The sequence below is a fragment of the Poecilia reticulata genome, chromosome 7 (assembly GCF_904066995.2).
Source record: "Poecilia reticulata chromosome 7, P_reticulata-male-v2, whole genome shotgun sequence".
Classification (NCBI taxonomy): Eukaryota; Metazoa; Chordata; class Actinopteri; order Cyprinodontiformes; family Poeciliidae; genus Poecilia; species Poecilia reticulata.
In genome coordinates, this window is record NC_088836.1 from 23,376,689 (window position 1) to 23,401,919 (window position 25,231).

At 39.9% G+C, this 25,231-nt stretch overlaps 2 protein-coding genes across 4 annotated transcripts; one reads left to right on the forward strand and one right to left on the reverse strand.

Moving 5' to 3' along the window:
- The first annotated feature begins 689 nt into the window (after nucleotides 1–689).
- col9a3 (collagen, type IX, alpha 3) lies at nucleotides 690–19,106 on the forward strand. Its single transcript, XM_081609126.1, has 32 exons — nucleotides 690–1,152; nucleotides 1,866–1,916; nucleotides 3,091–3,126; nucleotides 4,610–4,681; nucleotides 4,789–4,842; nucleotides 7,091–7,126; nucleotides 7,439–7,462; nucleotides 7,572–7,625; nucleotides 8,929–8,982; nucleotides 9,107–9,148; nucleotides 9,238–9,294; nucleotides 10,627–10,680; nucleotides 10,768–10,821; nucleotides 10,918–10,971; nucleotides 11,091–11,144; nucleotides 11,264–11,317; nucleotides 11,818–11,871; nucleotides 11,949–12,002; nucleotides 12,087–12,140; nucleotides 12,473–12,517; nucleotides 12,590–12,643; nucleotides 12,759–12,812; nucleotides 13,346–13,399; nucleotides 13,586–13,657; nucleotides 14,117–14,152; nucleotides 14,314–14,358; nucleotides 15,664–15,696; nucleotides 16,314–16,460; nucleotides 16,546–16,600; nucleotides 16,681–16,863; nucleotides 17,968–18,045; nucleotides 18,132–19,106. Exons 1-32 carry the CDS (start codon nucleotides 1,087–1,089, stop codon nucleotides 18,314–18,316), a joined length of 2,019 nt encoding a protein of 672 aa, XP_081465252.1. The 5' UTR covers nucleotides 690–1,086; the 3' UTR covers nucleotides 18,317–19,106.
- Nucleotides 18,396–25,042, reverse strand: LOC103467606 (uncharacterized). 3 transcript variants are annotated; one of them, XM_017305772.2, is made up of 8 exons: nucleotides 24,732–25,042; nucleotides 22,990–23,572; nucleotides 22,724–22,880; nucleotides 22,473–22,626; nucleotides 22,186–22,372; nucleotides 20,979–21,120; nucleotides 20,618–20,703; nucleotides 19,673–19,875 (listed from the first exon to the last, which is right to left on the reverse strand). In XM_017305772.2, the coding sequence occupies exons 2-7, from the start codon at nucleotides 23,562–23,564 to the stop codon at nucleotides 20,629–20,631; spliced, it is 1,290 nt and encodes a 429-aa protein (XP_017161261.1). In that variant the 5' UTR covers nucleotides 23,565–23,572; nucleotides 24,732–25,042; the 3' UTR covers nucleotides 19,673–19,875; nucleotides 20,618–20,628. The 3 variants fall into 3 exon arrangements, with proteins under 3 accessions (XP_008412367.1, XP_008412368.1, XP_017161261.1); XM_008414145.3 differs by lacking the exon at nucleotides 20,618–20,703 and having other exon boundaries at nucleotides 18,396–19,875; XM_008414146.3 differs by lacking the exon at nucleotides 20,618–20,703 and having other exon boundaries at nucleotides 18,396–19,875; nucleotides 24,728–25,042.
- Nucleotides 25,043–25,231: the final 189 nt, after the last annotated feature.

A 25,231-nucleotide genomic window follows, 5' to 3' on the forward strand; every position in this document is an offset into this window, starting at 1 on the left:
TTTTCCATCAGGAGGTCAGGACAGTGAATACCTAAGATTATTCAGAGTTTTTAAAGGTGAACAGTTTTAGTATTTTAGTATTTATGTCAGGAACAACCTGACCTGAACTTTTTGCTTAATCTCTTTCCACTTTGATGTTCACCAACTCAAGCATGCATACTCTACTTTTTTACTCGACTTCTAAACGGCAGCATGTTCTACTGTGGGTATCAGATTATTGTTTGTAAATGATTTAAAATAAATGATTTCCCTTCAGTTCTCCCTGTGCATGCGTGGGTTTTCTCCGGGTACTCCGGTTTCCTCCCACAGTCCAAAAACATGACTGTCAGGTTAATTGGCCTCTCCAAATTGCCCCTAGGTGTGTGTGTGTGTGTGTGTGTGTGTGTGTGTGTGTGTGTGTGTGTGTGTGTGTGTGTGTGTGTGTCTCTGTGATGCCCTGTGACAGACTGGCGACCTGTCCAGGGTGAGCCCTGCCTCTCGCCCGAAACGTTAGCTGGAGATGGGCACCAGCAACCCTCCCAACCCCACTGAGGGACAAGGGTGTAAGAAAATGGATGGATGGATGGATGGATGGATGGATGGATGGATGGATGGATGGATGGATGGATGGATGGATGGATGGATGGATGGATGGATGGATGGATGGATGGATGGATGGATGGATGGATGGATGGATGGATTTCCCTTCATGTTATGAATTACGTCTTGTTGCTCTGTCACTCAGAAATCCAGACAAAGTAGCTCAAAGTTTGTGGTTGAAAGCTGACAAAATGAAACGTCCTCATTCCGTTTGTTTTTGGCTACTTTCTGATTGGTCAGCTGATGTTTTTTTTAACCTTTTTGTTTTAGCTCAGCCCACTTTCTTGGGAGTCCAAGCTGGGCGCCCCCCTCCTCTGCCGCCCTCACCCCTGTGTGTGGACAGCCGGAGCTGGAGGCTCGGGTTAATCTGGGAGCAAAGAGAAAGCCATTCAGGAGCTGCGCGCCGTCAGGTGAAGGAAGGCTCCGCTGCTGGGGGTGAAGGAGAAGAGTCCGGAGGATTTGAACTCTTTTCCATTAAACGCTGGCTTGTGAGGACGAGCGCGGACGATGACGGTGTTCTCTGCTCTTTGGGTGCTCTTCCTGTGCCAGCTGCTGTCGTCCTCCTCAGCCCAGGTGAGGCTCGTCAGGCAGCTGCTGCACACACCTGCTGCGTATCTCAGTGTGGTGATGGCTTCCTCGTGTTGTGAGGATGATTACTCAAAGGCCTTATTTATATTTGCATCTCTGCTTTCTTGTAATGATTATGTGTTTACCTGCACTTTCTGCATTCAATTGAATTCAAATTCAGAAAAGTCTCAATGAAAGAACAGAGCTACGATTCTGTTCCGTGTTCCATGTATGCGCATTTTTGCAGTTTTAAACCATGAATCTGTTCATTTGATGAGAAAATGTGAACCGGTTGCTCGGCAGCTGCAGCAGTCGGAGGTAAACGTTTCCCCTGGACCTGTGGAATGTGCAGACTGGAGATCAGTGCACACAATGCAGCCTCTGTTCATGCAGCAGCTCAGTTCTGCAAAGTCTTCAAAGAGGCTCATTTATTCAATAATCTGAGCAAAAGAAACACTGATATTTTAATGTAGAATACTATTAACACAGGAGGTTTAAAGCATGATCTGTTTGAATTCTCCGAATCGTTTTCACAGTGTTTTGTTGCTTTGTATTGGGATTTATTTGATTCTATATTCCTGGATTTGAATAGAACCCATCTTGTTGAGAGTTCTGAAATGATAACATTTGCCTATCATATCTAGACTTTATTTTATTTTTTGCGGTTCTTAAAGTATTTCAGGCACAAGATTCCAGCTTTATTGTGTTTTATCTTGCAGAGGCCTGGCCCCCAAGGACCGCCAGGACAAGCAGGAAGGGACGGCACTGATGTGAGTTGACCAGATACTAGATGTGCTGTTGGAGTTTGTCTGGAACCTGGACTGTAAACCAGTACTGATCAGACTAACTGGCTCTCATTAAACTCTCACTAAACTATTGGAAAAACAAACTTCTGCCTCAGAAAGACTCTGCAGTTCTTACATTATTTATGATTCGGTGGCACAAGCGAAGGTATGTTTGCCGTTTTCTCTATGCCTCAAACTGGCTAACCACTCTCTCACTTGTAATTATTTTTAACAGACCTCAATGACCAATGCTTAGTTATTTATTTTGTGTTGTATAACGACTGCAGAAGTTTGGATTTAGTGTGAAAGCCTCTCTTCGTTATCAGTGGCTTCCATCTAGCTACAAATTAGAACATTTTCTCAGGGTGCATTTTTAATTTTAGATTCCAGTTGCTTTTCTCTTTCTTGCTTGTGCATAAATGGAGTAAAATGTCTAAAAAAAAAAAAGAAACGTTTCATCAGTCTAACTCCTCCTGCTACTCCGCCTGCATTTATTAAACAATTACCTGTTGAATTTGGGTAGGCAGGGCTTAAAGGTGTGTCTCAAAAGTCTGGGGTTATTGTTCTTACTTAACAACTGTGAATCTTGGTTAAATAATTTAATTTTATTGCATCATCTTACTGAAATACACTAAAATACTCATCCCTAATCTTTATTATCCCACGCATTTATTTATATGTGATTTTGCTTCCATTGTGTTTTTAACTATAAATTCTCAGATTTGTTTAACACAGAAGAACCGTTTGCTTTTTTTAAACATCACCGATATCAGAACATTTCATCCCGTTTTAGCTCTGAATATTTTTACGTCTCCAGTAAACTTTGGGCACACAGACGACCCATTCATACATTCCCCAGCCCTGTGAGAGCATCTAGGGTTTCAGCTCGCACCTCCTCCCCGCACCGTCTTCAGACCGCACCAAGGATCTGAACATGTGACCAGTCTGCGTCGCTTCTGCTTGGAGCCGTTTGTTCTCCGCTGGCAGAGAAGTTAAAGACTGAACAGTGCAGCAGCTGATACTCCTAGCTTGGACTATGCAGGATTAATACGCAGCCAACCGCTGGAAAGCTGCACACCTGAGAGGAAGTCATTTTGTTTAACACTGAAAATGCTGTAAAAGAAATCTAACGTACCTTTTCTTTTTGTCTGGTTGTCAGGGGAAACCAGGACCTCCTGGGTTGCCAGGGAAAGCTGTAAGTAATCCAGTCATCACGACAAACTGGAAGGACACAAGAGGTTTTATTTAGAGATGTGACATTTTCATGTCCCGCTGCAATAAGTTAAAATCATTTTTAAAAACTATTTTAAACCTTTTTTTCAGATTTTCCTATTAACGCAGCCATGATGTAAATATAAAAGTTATTGATTTGAAGGCTGTGTAGAGATGAGATACAAAGAAAAGTTTCCATTTCTCCAGGAGATTATGTTAAGGAGGGCCAATTATGTTGTTATTTATTATTACAGGAAACAAATGTATCTCGTGATTTATTGTGCTAACAATAAACTCAAAGGTGAGGTGACAGTCAAAAAACTATTTAATATATTTTGCTCAAGTAAAAGTAAAAATTTATCAAAACACACAAGAGTAAAAAACATATTTGGCAAAAAGGTTGCAGAAGTACTGAGTGTTTGCTAATAGCATCTGATGCTACAATGATCTGGTATAATACAAACTAAAATAAAGAATAAATTATTACAAAGGAACAAATTCAGGCCGAGGAAACACACGTTTCCTAATCTCACTTTTCCACAACGTAAAGCATCTGAAACCAATAATTATGACGTCAGTACGTCAGAATAACGCAAAGTACTACCAGTGACGATTTACACCATTTACCTGACCTCCAAGTAGCAAAGGTTTATTAAATTGGAAATAAAATTAGAACATTGAAGCCTGTGTAGAAACAAGAAACCCCACTTTGACAACGAAATGGTGCATTTTTGGTTAAAGCATCTTTGTTTGTCATTGAGTGAAGTTACTGGAGGTGAAGGACCAGCTTGAAGCAGTACCTGAGTCGCAATGCTTAAAAATATTATTAGACAAGTAGAAGTTAAAAGTACAGTGCAGTAAAACTACTCTGACAAACTGATAGCATTTGTAAAACTCAAAAAACTGACTGACGTCGCTGTTTGAAACTGTTTCTACCACAGATGGTTCAAGCATTTGTAAATATCATCCGTTGTCTAGATTCGCTTGTTGTTGTAAGGTCACAGAGAGCTGTTGCCAGTTTCCAGCAGCCATTAGGACAGGCGGGTCCAACCTGGACAGGTCAAAGTCCATCGCAGGGCAGAACATGCAAACTCCATGCAGAAAGACCAAGAAGCTTCCTGCTGCAGGGCAACGGTGCTGAGTCACTGCAATCCATCAATAGCATATGAAAATATGACTGAATGCATTAGCTGTCAGCTGTTTAATGATGCAGCTGCCTCTCTAATAGAGATTTTTAAAATTGTTATTGTATTAAATACTTCAAAAATATGATACATTTTATCTCTATATTATTCATCTCTCAATTCTGCCTACGTTGCATCAGTAAACTAAAACAAAGTGACAAAAAGCACTTCTGAGGATTATGCAGGTGCACACAAAAATACTTTTTTTGTTTGCGTTGTGAACATGTACACATTAATCTGCTGGGAAAACACGTTATTAAATTTCTCCTGGATTGTTTGCAGGGCCCAAAAGGGAAAGCAGGAATACCAGGAGGACCAGGAAAACCAGGTCTGCCAGGACTTCCAGGAATTGATGTAAGGGTCCAAAATCCTCAAGTCTTACAGAATTACACAAGAAAGCTGCAGGTTGGTGAGGTTATCTAAAAAGACGAACAAGTAATGATGCTGCTATTCATCTCTAGGGTTTGACCGGTCCTGATGGTCCTGCCGGCAGAGACGGACCCCCAGGGGAAGCGGTGAGTGCATCTTCTGAACCTCTCACATGTTTTAGGATACAAGTAGAAGATTTTACCTTTTCCTGTGTCAACCAGCTGAAGTCAGCAACCATCAGCAGGTTGTTCTGGTTCTGTTAAACCCACAGGCTTTAACAGGCACGAGGCCTCTGCTCTCTGTCAACTTAAATTTGTCTAATTGGCTCAACTTCTTGGTTGGGAATATTTTTAATGAGGGATCAGGATGAGGTTAAATTTTCTGCTTCTCCCTAATCCGGCCTGGAATCTGACCCATTTCTCGCAAAAAAAAAAAAAGTAGAAGATATGAATCGCTTTTCTAAAGGAAACCCATAAACTCTGAATGGTCATTAAGACAACATCCTGTAATTTAACAAGACTTATAGTTTTCACAATTCATCAGATTTATGAAATAACAGAGAATCAGTGACTGCTGCCCCCTCCCAGCTAATTAGCAGACTTAATGAGGAAGCCAGCTTTAACTCGCGTCGCTAATTACACAGATAACCACACTGTGACGGCCGGCTCTGAGTGATTAAGGGTGACGCAAAGTTTAGATGCAACACAGATTTATGAGAATTAGATACAAAATAAAAATTGGTGAACATTTGTTTTAAGTTTTCATTTAAAATGAAGAACAGAAAGGCCTTCAAAATAAGGCGAGTTATTGGAAATTAAGCTAGGTAATATGTTAATAAGTCGAAGCAAGCAGTTTTTACATTTCTAAACCTAATTGTAGAGGAAATGTTAAAATCAACAGGAACTAGAAAGTGTGATGAGCAGCTGCTCCAGCAAGTGATGAGTTCATTTGACTATTTCTACCACCATTATTTTTTTTAACACACTACAGTGACAATAATAGCTTTTGAAAACCTTTTCACACATTTAAGTGGGCTGTGTTGACCTCAAGCTAAGCTAGGATACAGCTAACAAACTTGTATTTCAGTAATCCCATCATTTTTCACCTAAAATTATTATTTTGTGACAACTCTTACGTGGTCTATGTACATTTATGTAAAGTGCTGTGAAAAAGTATTTGCCTCTTTACATATTTCTTCTTCGTTTGTTTTTTTGGTCACACTTTAACGTCTCAGATTGTCAAATACATGATATATGTGGTGAAAAAAAAAGTATCTGAACCGACCTGGCCCGATGTCGAAATGAATCCTTTCCCCTGGTTAAACTAAAAACTGATCGTTTTAATCACATTTCCTGCAGTTCAGTTTCACAAGCCACACAAAGTCAGAATGTTTGCCACCTAAACAGAAAGAGTCTGACAACATGAAGTAGGCCAGAAATCTCAAAGAGCAACATATCATGTCTCAAACTACAGAAATTCAAGAGCAGATGGGAAACAAAGTCATTCACATGTATATGTCTGGAAAGGATTGTAAAGTCATTTCTAAAGCTTTAGTTTTTAAAGTGAACCACTGTGAGAACCATTATCCAAAATGGAGAACAATGGGACAGATTGTTCCTGGAGTGAGCAGTCGACCAAAATTAGAGCTTCAACAGTTGATCCAGATCAATGTCTACAACACCGCAGGCCTCAATTGCTTAAGTAAAAATCAGTGTTCATGATTCAACAATTAGAATACACAAAGCATTTCAGGAAAATAACATCATACCTAGAGTCAAATGTGACGATTGTAGCGCGTTGGATTGCTTTGGATCTGGACGACATTGAGGTCTGCTTCCTACCAGACATCAGGAAACCCTGCAGGAGAAAATCCAGCCATCAGTTTGTGACCATAAGTTCAAATTCTCCCAGATTATTCAGCAGGACGATTTCCCAGATCACACCAGCATGTCTATCTACTGCTGAATGGCTAAAAATGCATCATGTTTTAAGAGGATGACTTGTCTTGAAGGAGTGGGGAAAAAAACCCGATATTTATAAGGCTACTCTAAAAGAAAAAAAAAAATCAAGCACAAATCCTGATATTAACATTGTTTTTTTGGGGGGTTTTTTGGAAGAGAATAAATGGACTCAACCAAACGGAACTGGATCCAAGTCCAACAGCCTCCTGAAAAGGCTTCATTCCTTTAGTTCAGTGTTATGCAGAAAATCACTAACAATTTTAAATTTCAAGAATCAACAGAGTAAACAATACTAAATGTTTAGTCAGAATATTTGACAGATTAGCTGCACCAGACCATTCACTGCTTCATATGAGCACTAATGGTGCTACTTCCTGCAGTTTTTACTGTAAACCACCTGGATTTGTCGGTGATTTTCTCTCGTTGGCTACAGGGTGAAGCTGGACCTTCGGGGCCACCTGGACCTTCTGTAAGCAATCACACACACTTTACACCTACAGCAGATGTTTCTCTTTGAGTAATTCTGAATGAAGCTGCTGCAGTGAAACACTGGATATGTTCATGCCGTGGAAAATCAGCTCTAAACACACGACCAGATAGAGGATATGGATGCTGCTGCTTGTCTTTCAGTATCTGAAGCTGACATCTAATTTATAGCAAAAAACCACTGAAATTCAGAGCACTTTAGCTGCAGGGTAAAAACCATATAACGGATGTTGTTTTTATCAGTAAAATCCCGGTTCTTGGTGTGACTTAATTTGTCTTCTTGTGTCTTCCGTAGGGCAGGGGGAGACCAGGAGCCCCAGTGAGTGAACATTTCCTTTGAAACAATCTCATTACGTTTTCTGATTGCACCCTGGGAGCTTGTGTTTGTTGCACTTTGATGCGTTCAACACAAACACTTTTGTTTGTAGGGATTACCTGGGACCAATGGGTTGCCGGGCGGAGTCGGACCCCAGGGAGCAGCAGTGAGTCCGTCTCATACTCGGGGTTAAGGATATTTCAGAAGGTCATAATTGAGCTTCGTTCTCTGAGGAGGAATTTCTATTAAACAAGAGGCTATTTTCAGCATAAAGGTGCAGGAAAGTGATCATTACAGTGCTTTAAAAATGTATAAATCTGACCTTTTTCACATTATCAATACATTATAATTGGATTTTATGTGATAGACCAACATAGACAAGTGTGAAAAGGATGGAAGAGGGCACATCGCTTACAGATTTTTTTGTAAATAGAAATCTCAGGTGTGATATGCATATATATTCAGCCCCCATTAATGTGATGCCTCTAAGCAGGAATGAGATAAGCAAGCAGAGTCCACGTCTGTATAAAGATATCTATTCCGTGAAAGTGTTAGAGGTTTGTTAGGGAGCATTAATCAATAATCAGCTTCATGAAGGCAAAGAAACACTTCAAGTTGTGGAGAAGTTTAAAACAGGGTTAGGTCATCCAAAGCTTTAAACATATCAATCAATCTTCTTAAAAACAAATTATGGCACAATTACAAGCCAACTAAAACATGTCTGTCCACCTAAGCTGACAGCAAGAGCGAGAAGAGCGTCAATCAGAACTTCTTGGTAACTCTGGAGGAGCTGCAGAGATTCACAGCTTAGGTTGAAGAATCAGACAGGACAATTTTTAGTCTTTAACTTCACAACGGCAAAGACAGAGAAAGAAAATGAACAGGCCTCTAAACAGGAAATGCGCTGAAGGACTTGAATCTTAGGAGAGGTGCATATTATAACATTGGTATCGGTTCATATTAGTCATCTTTTAACATATCGATATCTGTTCAATAAATAAAACTGTGCTGATATTAATAACCGATACTTATTTCTGTCTTGTTGCCATTTGTTTCTTAATGAGGAGAAGGAGACTGGTCATGTGACACTGATGATGGTCATGTGATGGAGCTCAGGATTTTGGAGAGAAAGTATCGAAAGGCTAATGAAATTCATATAGTCTATATAATGTTGGTAAATATTGGACATCGGCCCAAATTTTCATTTCAGTGCATCATTAAAAATTGGTCGCAGGATTAGCTCCAAGACAGTGAGTGATCCAAAATATTCATCTACAGCTGCAATGGAACGGTTTGAATACAAGGCATTGTAAATCGGCTTTAAATTACCCAACGTTACTGTAAGATTTATTTTAGAGATGGACCTTAAGCTTTGCACCAAAGTGAGATTAGATCAGGTTGAACATAAAGAGTCAGGACTTTAATGTTTTAATCAGAGCTGCTGAAAACGTGCTTTTATAATCTGTTAGGGTCCAGAGGGTCTTCCAGGACTTCCAGGACCTCCTGGCCCTGATGGACCCCCGGTAAGTGCAATTATGATCACACCATATCTGCTGCTGCTTCCAGCTGGTGGCTAAATGGGAACCAAACAATACAGTGATGCAGGAAATGAAACAGATGTGATCTGTGCATTTTTCCCTCCATCAGGGGCTTCCTGGCTCTCTTCAAGATCTTAATGGTGACCTTCTGGTAAGATGTCTGCACTGCACACCTCAAACTCTGTCATCTGAATATGGGTTTTTCAAACTGAGAATGCATCATGTCTCTGTCGTCTTCAGTGTCCTGCTATCTGTCCTCCTGGTCCCCCTGGCCCGCCCGGGATGCCAGGATTTAAGGTACAAAGTTCATTTAATCATTTTTTTCAAATAGACAATAAAAAGTAAAAACAGGAGCAAGACAAATAGTAATGCCAATTGACATGCAATTTGACACATTTTTCAAAAAGAACCAGGCAGAAGATAGAAGATGCTATTATTGTCTGCCCCTCTCAGCCATAAACAAGTTAAACTCTTAAAGTATTTCCACATTAAATGACGCATAAACCTCACATTCCCATCATTGACTGTACAATTAATGCACATTATTAACATGAACAATAGCAATTTTGGCCTTTGGGACACCCATCCTATGCAACATATGCTAAAATCAGTTTATTTTTAGTTTTCTAAGCTGGTTTATATTTGTGCCCATAATTTAGTCCATTCCACATACTGATATATGAAAACTCTTTTTGAATGTTTTCGTACTTCCATTTGTGTTTCTACTGCTTCTAAAAGCAGCCAAGGTGCTTAAAAAAACCTACCAACCCGGTTGCTGCCTGTAAGTTTATGTTTTTTTGGTGTCTGGAAAATGACCCGTTTCAAAAACCGCCAGAATGTAACGTCACAAATCAGCAGGTACTCACCTAGCTCACCAGCAACCCCAGTTGAGGCCAATGTGTTACCTAATAACCCAAGCAGAGCTTCAAAATGTTTGGTCAGGTGGTTTCACTGCTGTATAATGGCTGCTGGAAAAGGCAAGTGTTTTGTTGTTGACTTAGCATGCAGAAACCACTTGCTGCTTCCTTGTGTTTTGTGTATGAGGCTCGACTTCTGCTTTTCAAAGATGAACAGTTGGCCATTTTCATGTGCGAGTGTAAATGCTGATTTGGGGGGCGTGGCCAGCAGCTGATTCTTTGGATTTAAAGTGACAAGAGGCCCTAAAACAGCTCATTCTGAAAGGAGCTAAAAATAGGCGGAGCTGAGCAAAATAGAATCTTATTGTCCAGGAATAATTTTGTGCAGAAAATGTAAAGAACATGCTTTGTTTCGATCTACCCAACCTGCACAAGGAAGCATAATAACGACCTTTAAATTGTAACCGTCCTCTTTGTGTCAACACATTTTTTGAATATTGTGTGGAAGTTGACGGTTTCTTTCTTTGAACATAAATTGTACAGTTTGAATTTTACAAGGTCGCATAATTTCAGTATATTTAAAAAATAATGAAATTGCATGTTCCCAATTTCCCGCTTTATGTAGGACTCTGATTGCTTTTATTTTGTATTGCGTACAGCGGCTGTAAGTTTGCCGTGTATGAATTGCTCCAACAATTTATTTCTAGCTGTTTGGATTTAAACGCTCCAAGTCAACTAACCTGCTTCTTATTATTCATGCTTCACCACACAGGGACACACTGGACACAAAGGAGACAAAGGAGAGCCCGGAAAAAACGGAGAGAAGGTGAACTGAACATGTGAGACAAATAAATCAGCTGTTATTTATGAGACTTACCTGACGGTGGTTTTAAGTGTCCGCTGTCGTCTCCAGGGGGATTCAGGTCCACCGGGACAGCCGGGTGTTCCAGGAACTGTTGGTCTGCAGGTGGGAATTTGTCTCATTACTGGAAATTATACAAAATTTTATCAACTATTTAATCTTTAATCCCTGTTTTCATGGTTCATTCATGGTGTGTTTCAGGGCCCTCGTGGTCTGAGGGGTCTGCAAGGCTCAATGGGATCTGCAGGGGACAGAGTAAGCATCTTTAAAGCAGGATCCCTCCTTCCTGCCTCATTTTCCCTTTCAGCCCCTCAACAAGAATCAGACAGGTCTGGAGGCTTTGTTTGACTTCAGCTCCCTCTGTTTGTCTCCAGGGCTTCCCGGGTTTCAGAGGCAAACCTGGCATAGCTGGAATCATCGGAAAGACAGTGAGTCACTCCTAGTTTGTTTCATTTTTTATCACAGTGACTGTGTTTGTTGGTAGTTCACAGTGAGAATGGATGGCTGGTCAAAGCATAGCTGGGTGTGTTTCATCTGATGTCTGCAGGGCGACGTTGGGGAAAAAGGGCCGCAGGGGTTCAAGGGACCTAAAGGAGAGATTGTAAGTCAAGATACAAGAACTTTAAATTTTCATCTATATGACACACAATCATTGTGCTGATGCTGTAAAGCACTTAAACTATTAGTTAGATCATGTTCTTTTTTGTCCTTCTGCAATCTTTGTGCTGTTTCAACTATTCACATATGAAAACATTCAGCTCTTTTTTTACCATGTAATTTCTCCCATAACATTTTTTAATTCCTAATATTAAATATTACAAAGTTTTAAACACATTTATTGAGCTTTAAACCTACAAAATTGTACTAAAGAGCCATTTTAAAAGTAGAAATGTTCTTATAGTACATCTGAGTAGGTACTGATCAGATTAGTCTGATTACTCTTACTCTTCAATGTATGCATTCTCTACTAATATATTTTTAATTATTTGCTCTCTTCAACAACATTTTCTGCTTCAGCTCAGTTTATCCAGCAGATCAACATTTAAATAAGAGACATATTCCTTCTAGTTAATAATGTCCATGTTATGTATTTTTCATCAGGGTAAAATTGGTCCCAAAGGAGCAGTGGGAGGAGCAGGACCCAAAGGGGAGCCTGTAAGTTCACATTAGGAGAAATTGAGTGTGTGATGCACATTTAGATATCTGAGAGTCATATCTGATGATTTTTACAGGGTATACCTGGACGAGATGGGAAAGATGGAACGCCGGGGCTGGATGGCGAGAAGGTGAGCTGGACCTCCTCATCCGGGAATATTCTTCTGCATAAGCCGAGGCCCGAGAGGTCAGAAGGTTTTTCTTTCTGCTCACAGGGAGATCCTGGACGCCATGGAGTAGTTGGAGAGAAAGGACCAAATGGACTTCCTGTGAGTACATAATCAACTCATTATTCTCTGATTTATCACTTTATTCTCCATTCAGCGCCAGAGTTTGGTAATTATGTCGACTAAAATGTGCCAATATATATAGCAAGACTCGATTTTTTGCTCACTTGAAATAATATTTACTAAAAAAAATGTAGCAAGGAGAAGTTGTAAGTTGCATTCAATGATGTCTTTAAGAATCATCCTTAAGGCATTGTTAAATGCAACTTGTAACTTCTAGATAAACTACTAAAAGGTATCATTTTCTGAGAACCAGAGTTCTTGACGGATTAAAAGCTGCTGTAAGTTTTAACATCCTCTCTTTTCCTTTCAAGGGTTTGCCTGGAAAAGCTGGAGCTAAGGGGTCAAAAGGACAAATCGTGAGTATTTTGACAAGAAAATACTCAGAAGTTTGAAGATGAGATGTTTATCCTCACTTCTTTTTATCCCAGGGTGATCCAGGGAAGAATGGGGAGCAAGGACCCTCTGGAGAGCCAGGTATTCCTGTATGTATCTGATGGGATTGTTTGGGAGGGTCATCAACCGCTCCGCAGAGTCACATGACCTCTAGATGCGCACTGTCAGGAATCTTCTAACTTGTCTACAACCTGTTCTCTTCAGGGTGAAATTGGCATTCCAGGAAACAGGGGGATAGCAGGTCCCAGAGGAGTGGCTGTAAGTTAAATACTCTCACTATAAACTGCTGACCAGTCATATAGTAACATGATGAGCAACAAGACAACCATGAGAGTAAACTGTTAAATATTTTTCCAGCATGTTAAAAAAAAACTGCTCTCTACTCCAGTTTGCATGTCCGAGTGCTTGATAAGTGCATATAATGGAAATAATATGAAGCGCCAAAGCTCAAACATCAGATTAACAACAAACAGTTGGCTTCTGCAGGTACTTACATGCTGCAAAAGCAATTTTTAAAAAATTACAAATGTACCCGAGTATAGTTAATTAGAAATGGAGGAATGCATGCAGGGACCTGAAAAGAAAATCACCACTTAGTAAGGCTTACACAGAAAAGCTTCCGTCTCAAGTTGGTCTTCAGAAAACCAAAAAAAAAAAAACGTCTAACACGCTGTGCTGCATAACAAATATTTCACAGCGACGGCATCAGTTTGCTTATTTCCTGTTCTCTGAATCGAAATAGCCTCATAAATAGTCTAGTAGGATCACATGATTATGCCTCTTCCTAACAGGGAGGAATCGGACCAGTGGGCAATTCTGGGCCTCTGGGAGTAAGAGGCTTCCAGGTCAGCAACATAAAATCACAAATTATTATGTTATTTTTTCAAGTTATTAATATGTTAGGGTGAAGTTACTGTTTCTGTGTGTGTGTGTGTGCGTGTGTGTGTGTGTGTGTGTGTGTGTGTGTGTGTGTGTGCGTGTGTGCGTGTGTGTGTGTGTGTGTGTGTGTGTGTGTGTGAAATCTGCTGCAGGGAGACAAAGGAGCCTTGGGCGACCCCGGCCTTCCAGGGCCGACAGGACTCCGTGGGGAGTTTGGTGACAGAGTGAGTTCCTGCAGTAAAATGGGTCCAACTTGAATAAGCTTTGAATTTTCTTTTAACAGATTGTTTGAAATGATTTAAATGAAACTAAGTTAAACAAGTTTTAAGTGATAATCCCTAGTGGTTCTGTTTGGTTGGTGTTGACAATCAAAATGCTTGAAGAAATTTGACAGTTTGGAAACAATACCTACCTCCACACAAACACTACATAGACGTGTGTGATCATGTGAGGTAGTAGCCAGGTCGTTCATCCTGATCAGTTAAAAGTCAGGCTGCAGCCAGGAGAACGCAGAGACACAAGGTGGCCTCCTGTTCAGAACCTGAAGACAGAACAAAGACGTCCTTTATGTCAGTCCAGGTTCCCCTCAACCAGCCCACCTCGCTCCCCTCCCGCTCTCACAGCAACAAATTCTCTGTATGTCTCTTATATATGGACTCCGACTCTGTTTCCCACCTCTTCAGGGTCCAGTTGGAGCTTCTGGAGCAAAGGGAGACATAGTAAGTCACCCAAAACCTTCTCTGATCGTCATGTTACAATGTTCCTCCTTAACGTTTTCTCCCCAGCTCTCAACAAACAACAGGCCATGTTATTGTTCTTCCATGTTAATGAACATATGGTGCTTTAAACAGCATTTAACCAACAAATTCTCCTTTTTTAGGGCGTGGCAGGAAGTGATGGTTTACCAGGAGAGAATGGAGAACCTGTGAGTATTTTGTCCTAATCCAACTAATGAAATTAATGGGTTTTTTTAGCACCAATCAGCTGTATGTTACAGCAAAACTCTGCTAAAATAAAACTCTTAACTTATCAATACATTTTTATCTGAAGCATAAATCATAGCTTTCCATTTAACTTTGAGCAATTGCATAAGTAAAGATAACAATAAAAGAAATAATTATTTCATTTACTTTTTAGAAAAATAAACAATAAAATAAGTGAACTAATAAAACAAACTGCACACTTCTCAATCAAACTTAGAAAAAATGTGAGGGATTTTTCTACAAGATTTAAACTGATTAAAACCTTGAAGCTTCTCTAGTATTAGTTTGTTTTTCAGATACTAGAGAATAAAAAATAACATTTCTAATTTTATGACCTAGCAGTAAAGTTGAAAGGGAAAAAAAGAAGAGTTTGGGAGAAGAAGAAGGAGCTAATGGGTGAAATTTACAGACTTCTAATGAGGTTCAGCCTCAGGACAAAGGAGAGTTAGTTGGTTTTGACTTTTACTTACTTTCAGGATAAACAGAACCTGGACTGATATGTGTCTCCCTCCTCAACCGTCTTTCGGTTGGCCCACGGTTATCACTTTCAAAAAGACAAAAACACTGCTGTTCAATGGGGCAAAGTCCTCTTTTCATGTCATTTAGAAATCAACCTCACAGAGACTGAAGAAAGAGCAGAGAGGAAAACGATTCAAGTTGTGTCAAGTCCTGTGCGAAGCTTTCACATTCAGTGGTGATTTGGGGAGCCGTGTGTTCTGCTGATGTTGGTCCGTTCTGTTTTATCAAGTCCAAGGTCAGCAGTCTGCTTGGACATTTCAGAGGACTTACTGCTTCCCTCTACTGACAAGATTTATGGAGATGCTGATTTCATTTTCCAGCAGGCCTAGCACCAGCCCACACTGCCAAAAGTACCAATGATCATGGTATTTTTGTGGTTGCTTTGGAGTATTGTCAACCTGGACTTCCTTAAATCATCAGCAGTAAGGCGAGGCATATCACCTACTCAACCTACTGACCAAGTCTTTTGTATAGATAAGCCTTTCAGTAGGATGGCATTTCTGAATTCAAATCCTTATTTTAATTGTACTTTTATGTAATACTTTAGATATCTTCATCAACTATAACCCAATAATAATCAAAACTAACAAAAATCTCTGAAAAGATATAAATTAAATAAGTGAAATAAATGAACTTTTTGACAATACACTGAAATGCATCTGCCTTGTTCGTCTGACTCTGATCTGAAACTAAATGCTTGGACAACTAAGGTGTTTATCTACTTTCAGGGTCCGTTTGGGCCGGTTGGACAGAAAGGAGAGGTAAGATAATTAATCCATTTCCCCTGTCCTACATTTACGGAATCTCACCCTTCAAAGCGTCTCTCCAAATACAGTTTGTGTCTGCCAAACATACATCAGATGCTGTGTGGGTGTAATTAGCAGTGCAAGTTTGCTCCAAACTCCCTCTGCGTCTGTTCCTTTTCCAAACATTAAAAATGGCGCCTCACTCTGAGTCTGAGCAGTTTTTGCCCGCACGTCAAAGTCACGGCACATGACGGCGCATTCCAGGTTTAACAGGATTATTTAGAGATATGCACTGCAGCTTTAGCTTTACTGGCCTGTTTGCTGCTATCGCCATGAGGGAAAGACAAGTCGCACTAAGCTGCAGCACAATTTGTGTAATTAGCGACACAGCGCTGATGAGCCTCACTCCCTTAGTCTCACTTACTGTTTGCTGTGCTCTTTGGAGTAATTATCAGGCAAGAAGAGTCCATATGAACCCACCCCCGCATTGTCTCGACAGGCCCAGTTTGTTTTCCTGGTGGTGTTTAGTCAGCAATTAAATCTCAGGGAGGTTTTTAGGAGTTTGGATAAAAGATTACTTGTTTCTGCAAAACATACTAAGCAATTAAACCGATATATCTTGCTAACCGCAGTCAGGAAAGAGAGGTGAACTGGGGCCTAAAGGTGTGACAGGTCCACAAGGCGAGATCGGGGCCAGGGGGCCTCCGGGAAAACCAGGACTGATGGGCTTCCAAGGGGAACAGGGTCTGCCAGGAATCGCAGGAAAGACCGGTGTACCTGTGAGTGGGATTGTTTTAACAAACAAGCTCTAGTTTTACCGTCTGACTTTAGGTTACGTTTCAAAAATGGCTTCTTGTGTTTCAGGGTAAACTAGCAAGTGAGCAGCACATCAGAGAGCTGTGTGGTTCCATGATCGATGGTGAGAAACCTTAAACCTGTCCTCCAGTCATGATCCACACATTTACCAGAGCTTACCTTATGGTGTCCTCCGTCATCCAGACCAGATTGCACAGCTAGCGGCCAACCTGCGGAGGCCCCTGACCCCAGGAATGGTGGGCCGGCCCGGCTCCGCGGGTCCTCCAGGAAAGCAAGGGGTTGCTGGTTCGGTCGGGCATCCAGGGACCCGTGGACCGCCAGGATACAGAGGCCTGCCAGGAGAACTTGGAGATCCAGGTCCCAGAGGTATGAGAAATTATACAGTTTCTAACAAAGTGCACAAAACGAGTCCTCACCTGGACTCCTCTAAACATGCATCATCAATGCGGCCAAATAAATCAATCGCTGTCTTGTCTGATCGTAAATTTATATCCAGAAGCATTTTGTTTCATCCATTATCGGCATTCAATAATGTTAAACTCCCTTGACCGTTTATGATGGGCTTACAACGTTTGCCATTCCTGTACTGTTATTGAACATCATAACAAAGTGGCAGCATGTTGGCAGCATTATGCTGCAGATTGTTTCGCTGCCAGTGGTGCTGCCACATTGGACAAATTGAGTGAAATATTTAAGACAGAAAACTACCTCCAAAAATTTACATTTCCCTTGTAACTGTCCAGCTAGAACATTATTACACCTCAAAACTGCTTTGGAATGAATGAAACAGGTTGATATTAAGATTTTAAAAAGGCCCTGACATCAACACTATAAAAAGCAGTCATATTTTCTGGAAATTCAAAGTTGACATTGTTTGTTGTATCACTAATCCAAAATGAACAGTTCAAAAGCTGTTTTTACTTAACCTGGTAAAAACCAACACTTGTTTTATGCTTTCCTTCGTACAGAAAGTCTGGACTAAACAATTGCCGCTGAAGGCATGGACTCTGTTGACGTTTTAAATTTTACCCAATTCATAACGTTTGCTTGTGACTTGTATAATGTACGATTTCAGTGCTATGAAGCTTAGCGGAAATTAGCTGTGCTGTAAATAATCACCCTGAAGAGAGAAGTGCCGAGTCAAACAAGATGGTTGATTATGTATAGAAAGCATGGTCAATGTGGACTGAGCAACTTCGCTTACTTTCACTGCTACCATTGCTAAAACTACAGGCAGACAACAACTCTAAAGCAGAGCAAAAAAATCAACAAAATTGTTAACAATTTCTCGCCGGGTTAAAATTCTACCAGAGAAATCCAAGTGAATGGGAGAAAACCCACATGGAGCATTGAAGAGAGATTAGAATTGAGACAAAAACTGGTATTACATACAGCATAACTACGTCCAATTAGTTGTTTTTTTTTCAGAGGTCACAAAGCTAAAAATAAATGTTTTGTTTTTATTAACAGGTGATGTTGGTGAGGCAGGTGATAAGGGATCTGTTGGCAAAGCCATTGATGGGCCTCCTGGAGACCAAGGACACCAAGGTTTAAGATGGATATTTTAAATCACCACATGGATAACTGCCTCTAACACTCACCTGACCTCGGAAACCTTTTCTCACCCTCATTAGGTCTTCCTGGAGTACGTGGGATTGTCAAAGATGGCCGTGATGGGTCTCCTGGAGATCCGGGTGAGCCTGGAGAGTCTGGCAGGGCAGGTAGGACTGGGCATCAGGGTCCTCCAGGGATCTGTGATACAACAGCCTGCCAGGGAACGTCACCAGCTGGGAAATCTTCAAACCCCAAAAACAATTGAACCTGACTTCCTGCAGCCTGACCGCCCCGCTTTTAGGAGGGAAGGTTAACACGAGGAGGAGAGGAATGACAAGAGAACGTTCGCAACAAGTCCTCTTTATTTAAATACATGTATCACAAGGGAGGAGTAACATCTACAAGTGTGAATGGAGGAACATCCCAAGAGTGACAGGAACACCAAAGCAACCGAGAGACCTAAAAGATTACAGGTAACATCTTGAAATAAAGCAGATCAGGCAAGGAAAAGAAAACAAGAGAACAACTGTAGTGACTCAGAAGTGTCGCATAACAACTGACATACGTTTGTAAATGTTTCGATGCTCCATTTGTTCCGATTATCATCAACGCGACAACTGTGACCGTCTCTGATGTGAACGCCCATTTGACACGGCTTATTGTGTGAATCACAGGTGTTACCTCAGTATACAAACTGACAGTGTAAAATATGGACAAAGGTGCTGGAGCTGTATATGTACTGTAAAAGTAATAAAATAACAATTACCCAGGTGCCCAGAAATTGTGTAGAAAAATGCAAAAAATATATATATAACTGTTTTTTGTTTTTTTTTACAGCTTGTTTTTTTTATATAACTTGTAAAGTGAAGGTGATTCACTAAAGCTAAGAGAATAAACAGGATAAAACTTGTGGATGCATAAATCAGACCTGTATAATTCATAAAGAAATTAGAAAAAGTTTATTTTTATTTTTTGGGTTTTTCAATCAGCAATGACCACATCCACTGTGTACCGCCGGTACTGTAACTATTAAATATACATTACTTTTAATACTATTTATTATTGTGGGTGACTGTTGTATGTACAGTAAGATGCTACAGCGACATGTTGTAAGAACAAATAAAGCCACTTTTCAGTAAAACATTACTCTTCTCTACATATCAAATAAGCCCAACACTTCATTATAACTCCATTAATTCACTATTGTCCCAAGTTTCTATATAAAAATGCATAAATATGAATACAAAAGATAATATATAGAGTGTTGTAAGTTTAAGAACATCAGCTATAAAAGTAACACAACGGAACATTTAAATAAAATATAAAAATGACACATTAATAAAACAAAATGGGTCGAGAGCAGTCTTATTCCCATATTCCATTTTCCAAAAGAAAGTTTCATCTTATTTCATCTAGCGTGAAATACAGTTTTTAAAGTTTATCAGCTGAATGGAACTGGTTTCTGCAATTCTGATACAAAAGTGACACCTAGTGGTCTTACGATGCAACTGCAGAAAACCTGCCATCTTTGAGCGTCTCTCAATCAGACAAAGGGAACTTTCCACTCTCTGAAGCAGAGTTAAATCATAAACTTTTCAAACACATAAAATGAACTTTTCAGTTAAGCCCTACAGACTCCCTCGGTTTACTCACTCAATTTAAAGTGCCGTCTTACATGTGGATTAAACGTGAAGCAGATCATTGCTCAGCTGCAAGAGAAGTGCTCAGTGTCTTGTCTTTCTTTGGGTTGGATGGTTGTTTACCTGGAGTGGGGCTGGAGTTTAAAAACCTCTCTCTCTCATTATTGAAGACCTTCTGAAACTCCTGCCAAAGAAGAAATTTTCATTTCAGATATTGTCAGCTTACCCACAGTCATCATCAGAAAAAAGTTTGAGAAGTGGAACGTAACTTTTGGAGTTTTCTGTTGTTATACTAAACTGAACAATTAATAACAAGTTGGGAATGCACACAATTTACAGAGATAATTATTAATTGACAGCCAATCTTAATTATTCTGTGACTTGATCACAATTTGTCAGCTTCTGCTTTCCTTTACTTCAGTCATGTTTTGATTTAAAAACGCTTCAAAGTCATTTTGGTCCTGAAAAATGGTTCTCCATAATGCTCAAAAATATACTGATCATCACCAAAAACTACAGCTTGCTGGAAGATTCTGTTTTCAGCTGTTTTCTTGACCATTTGCTGGAAGCACCATCACACAAGGAGCATATCAGGATTCCTCATTGTTGGCAACGCCTGGAACTCAATAAAACTATATATAACCAGGTAGGTTATTTCCCTACCTGTATAAACATGAAAAAATAGACTTAACTGGCTCTGAAAAGTTAAAATTAATACAAATACGTAAACACGAATCAACTAGACATCTATTCTATTCCAGAGCTGTTCCAGAAATACAACCTGAATGGAGATCCGATAAGTGCAAAGCGTCCAGGTTCAAGAGACAAGATCAAGGCAGATTGAAATCCGACCACCACTGAGTAGGAAACACAAAGTGAAACTCGGCCAAGAAATATTTGAAGAAAATCGGATCAGATGGACGGACCTGTGGCTGGATCAGTAACAGGAAACAGAGCTCCACTTCAACTCAGACGCCAGAAAGGTGGAGGTGAGAAGACTCATCTTCTTCTGCTAGAAAATGATGAGTCTATCTTCACCTTCTAGTTGAAGATAGACTTAAAATCAACTCCTAAAACTACCGCCAGTTTTTAGAAGTCACTTTTCTTCAAGCTAAAAAAAATAAAACTTCAGAATTGTGCACACCAGGGCACATAACTGCAAGGAAATAAAAGCTATTTACAGTAAAACATGTCTACATACAGGCATATCTTGAAAACAGGAATCAATTCAAGACAAAAGAAAGGCCTGAAAATGGCTTTATAAGTTGACGTTCTACACAGGCTTACCTCCTTGAAGCTGTCTCCATACATTTTTTTGATGTATCTTAGATAAGCTGTGGTCCACTGCAGCGTCGTGACTTTGTCTGTGTTCGAGTCACAGAATGGCACCATGGTGTTCAGCTCATCACAGCAGGAGCGGATCCTCTTCCTGTACGTCACCAGACACACACAGTAAATCAAGTAGCATTGTAACGTTGTCTATTGAGTCATTTCCTAAGGTTCACATACTACTTAGGTTTATCTTTTAATAATTTATTCAAGTCTTATGATTTCTTTGTTAATGGCCCATAATTCAACAATCAGCTTTCAAGAGTTTCAGGAAGCCCTGATCATTCATGTAACTTCTTTGAAAAAATCGTTCTTTAGAAAAGTGAACTGAGGATTCTAACATTAGTGTTGGGGATGTCTGTGCTGCTGCAACAACACGTTTTGCTAACTTGGGGTTAAGTGCCTTGCCCAGGGGCACACTGACATGTGGCAGGAGGAAGCTGGATTGTGGTCTGGTAATGCCAGATTGTGGTTTGGCATTACCAGACCACAATCTGGCATTACCAGATTGTGGTCTGGTAATGCCAGACCACAATCTGGTCATCATTTGAGGTTGAAGTTGACAAGTCAATGGCTTGACTGGACGTGTTGGGGGAAATCCCTGCTACAACAGAGCCACAATTGCAGCAGAAATTAACACCCGGTATACCAAGAGAAACTATTCTGGCCCGAACCTTTGTACGTCCACAAAAATGCAATTGTGTTAAAATTTTTCACATGTCAAAATCAATCCAATTAATTAATTTATATTAATGCGTTTTAGCCCTGGCACCACCAAAAACATTCTGTTTAGATAAAAACAATGATTATTTCATATTTGGATTGACTATTTACCATCTTAGGTTTATGTCTGAAATAAAATGAAAGCAAAAAGACATTACAACTGTTCAGTAAAATCTTTATTTATAGAAAGTCAAGTTAAAGCAACATGTTTTCCCTTGTGTCCACCTTCACAGCTTCAGTGGGAGTTACGTAGGAGAATAAGAGGCAGAGAGACGTTGCCAACCAAATACACTGAATACATAATCCACATCAGGTGTGGATTATTTGAGCAATATCAGAGAAAGCGATGTTGAGTGTGCAGCCAACATTAAATCTAAAGAAAATATTTTATAAGATAGAATACGAGGTGGAAATTCAACTAACACAGTTTGATATGGCTCACCTGCGCTCCCTCTCTTTGCTGTTGTGTTTCTCCTTGCGTTGGGTCAGTGACAATGAAGATCGGGCTCTTTTGCAGCTGCCCCTCCTGGACTTCTTGGATGGTTTTGGAGCAGTTTTAGCAGCTTTGGGAGGATCAGGGCACAAGCTGCTGCAATGCCCTCTGTAGACAGTATGTGGCACCACATCCTCTGTGCAAAACAGCCATGGGATCACAGACTTAGAAAAATGCTGTGTAGTATAGTAGACAAAGAAATAAACTGAGTTTCTAATTGGAGTAATGACTCGTACTTTCAGTGAACATCAACTCCTGCTCTTCTCTGGGGTTGCTGTTGTCAGCGTAGACGGTTTTTATCACAGAGGTCTCAGGGTGAAAGCTAAATGAAAAACTGGGGGGCATTATTAAACCCTGATGTATGTTGGGCTCAGCCATGTGTGCAATAACCTGCAATCGCAGCAGAGAACATTAAGGATTAAACGGCTTGATTAAACGTGCTGCCTAAATCTATGAAATTGATTGGTGATGTTAATTTCTATCCCACCTGCCCAAAGACATTGGTTATCGGTTCGAAAACACCTCCGACGTGAGAGCTAGAGAGCTTAAAAGAATTTGCTCGGTCAGCTTTCACCCACTTTTGTGTTTGAGGATGTGTGGATGCCTCTTGAGCCTCTGCTGAGTGTTCAAATACTGTCAAAAGACTGAGGAAAACAGAAAAACAACGGTTGCTGCACACTATGCAAAAAATTCAATAATACAACAGCGTTACATGTCTTAAAAAAATGATTACACTATATAACTGAAACTAACTTGCTGAGAACAGCAGAGTGGCTATCCGGCTGCGTTGTGGTGTCGGCACACATGCTGTTGAATCTTTTCTCCAGGCACACTCTTGCGGCTGATATGGATCGGTTCTTGGAAAACTCCTCTTTGACAGTCACCTTGATTGGGCTTTCTTCACCTCTGATTCTGGCCAGCACAAAACTTGGAACCTCACCATAAAACACAGGAGTCTTTTCCCCTGGCATTACCAGATTGTGGTCATCATTTGAGGTTGAAGTTGACAAGTCAATGGCTTGACTGGACGTGTTGGGGGAAATCCCTGTAGAACAGGTGGCATTTTGAACCACTACTGCAGCTGAGGAAGGACTGGTATCAGAGTCGTCTGAGAGCCCAGGCTCCACTTGCGACTGGTTGAGGTGCTGAAGGTGAGAGTAATCAAAATCTGACATCTCTGTTAGATCAAACTCTGAGCTAGTTGTCAGCCCCTGACTCTGGGGCCCGCATGCACCTTGGCTCCAAATCAAACCGATGATATCAGAGGTGTGTTCACTTGATGTAGATGATGTATGAAGAGTTTTATAAACTGGGTGAAAGGATGACATGTTTCACTCTGAAGATAGAAATGAAATAAATAAAAATGTGATTTATTTTAGAGGCCAAAACTCACTTCAGGTTAATCACTGTTAAACATTTTCAATTAAATAACTGTTACGCCAGCGTATTTTCTTAAAGAGTACTTAAATATAAAGTGGAAGTAAAATTATGCCATTTTCAAAACCTGCAAGTCTGGCATGCATCTGTAACAACTCATCTTTACTCTGACTCCCCTAAATAAAATGTCACCAAATTAGTAAATAGACTGCATCAGTTTATAATATAATTTTAGAATAAGTACGGCTGTTCTGTGTATGCTTCAGAGGCTCAGGTGAGAGGAGTCTTAAGCGGCCAAGAGGTACGTAGTAACTCTGGAGGGGCTGCAGAGAGTCACAGTTCAGGTGGGGAAATCATGCACAGACATATTCATGCCACACTAGCCCTCATGGTGATACAAGGTGATGGCTGGCTCATGCAATTGGGATAATTGGATAGATGAGATTAAAGATAAACCTTTTGGTTTCTAATCTTGAGTTATTTTGCATAAAAGAATAGGCGAAAGAATAAATAAAATTGAACTCTAGACACGCTAAGCTAGTGATGACCTAAATTCTATTAGAAATTGAGGCAAAATGATGTTCTTCAAAAATATTAACTCAAAGAAAGTATAAATAGACACCAGTCTTTTCAGATTTTTTATTTAAAATAACTTTAGAAACTATTTTGTCTTAAGTATCGTGTGCTATTTTGTTGTTCAAATAGCTAGTAAAACATTCAAGATTGTGGTGTTTGCGTAAGAAAATGTAAATGTGAACAAAAGTATAAATTATTAAGCTACTTGACTTTTATAATGGTTAAGCTGAAAGTTTCGTACTAAGGAGCCCTACATTAAGCCGCTGGTTGATCAAATTAAAACTTCCTCTCATTAAAAGAAAATATTTTGCAGTATTTATTGGTTGACTGGTTATACTGAGACAAAATATGCGTGCATTAACACATACATACTATGGCACGGCATATATTAAGTTATTTTTTATTTAAAAATCAGACAAATACGTACAGATTGCTTATGATGAGACAGTGGAAAACGGCTACCTTAAGAGTAAAAAACTATTTGATAAATTCTTAAACAATGTACCTAAATATACCGGTATCAATTAATAATTCTTACTCACGAGGAGGTTGTTGGAGGGATTTCTTTCCAAATGGACGAATTTTGTTTCTTCAGCATTTACTCGTTTTTTACCATAATTAGCAGCTAGCTGGTGAACGCTACATTAGCATTTTAGCTAAGCGACGACCACACTAACGTTCGGCTACGTACACCGTCGCCATCTTTGAATACACTACACAAGGATACCAATACCCATACCTAAAATAATTAATTATAAAAGTTTGCTTTATGCATATATAAAAAAGTAAAATAGTTTCTTGCAGCTAGATCTCTTTTGCTTACTTCAGCGATAACTTCTGAATTGATGGTCGGAAAATTAATATTCGACGTCAATTATGTTCCCCAATGTATTGGAGAATTTTAAAGGAAACCTAATTATCTTAAACATAACATACTTAAGTTTAGAAAGAATATCACATGTTAAGTTTTTGTTTATTTTGGCATTCACTTTTATAAATCAACATAAACTCAAATGTACAAAAAAAACCCAGCTTTATCAAG

Bases quoted from the DNA above. Each gene is read 5' to 3' on its own strand.
- LOC103467606 (XM_008414145.3), bottom strand. From the start codon at position 23,564: ATGTCATCCTTTCACCCAGTTTATAAAACTCTTCATACATCATCTACA. The intron at 22,881-22,989 runs GTTAGTTTCAGT...TGTTTTCCTCAG, and splicing joins CACTCTGCTGTTCTCAGCAA to TCTTTTGACAGTATTTGAAC. The intron at 21,121-22,185 runs GTGAGCCATATC...GGTGACGTACAG, and splicing joins AGCAAAGAGAGGGAGCGCAG to GAAGAGGATCCGCTCCTGCT.
- col9a3 (XM_081609126.1), top strand. From the start codon at position 1,087: ATGACGGTGTTCTCTGCTCTTTGGGTGCTCTTCCTGTGCCAGCTGCTG. The intron at 11,318-11,817 runs GTAAGTCAAGAT...ATTTTTCATCAG, and splicing joins AGGGACCTAAAGGAGAGATT to GGTAAAATTGGTCCCAAAGG. The intron at 11,872-11,948 runs GTAAGTTCACAT...TGATTTTTACAG, and splicing joins CAGGACCCAAAGGGGAGCCT to GGTATACCTGGACGAGATGG.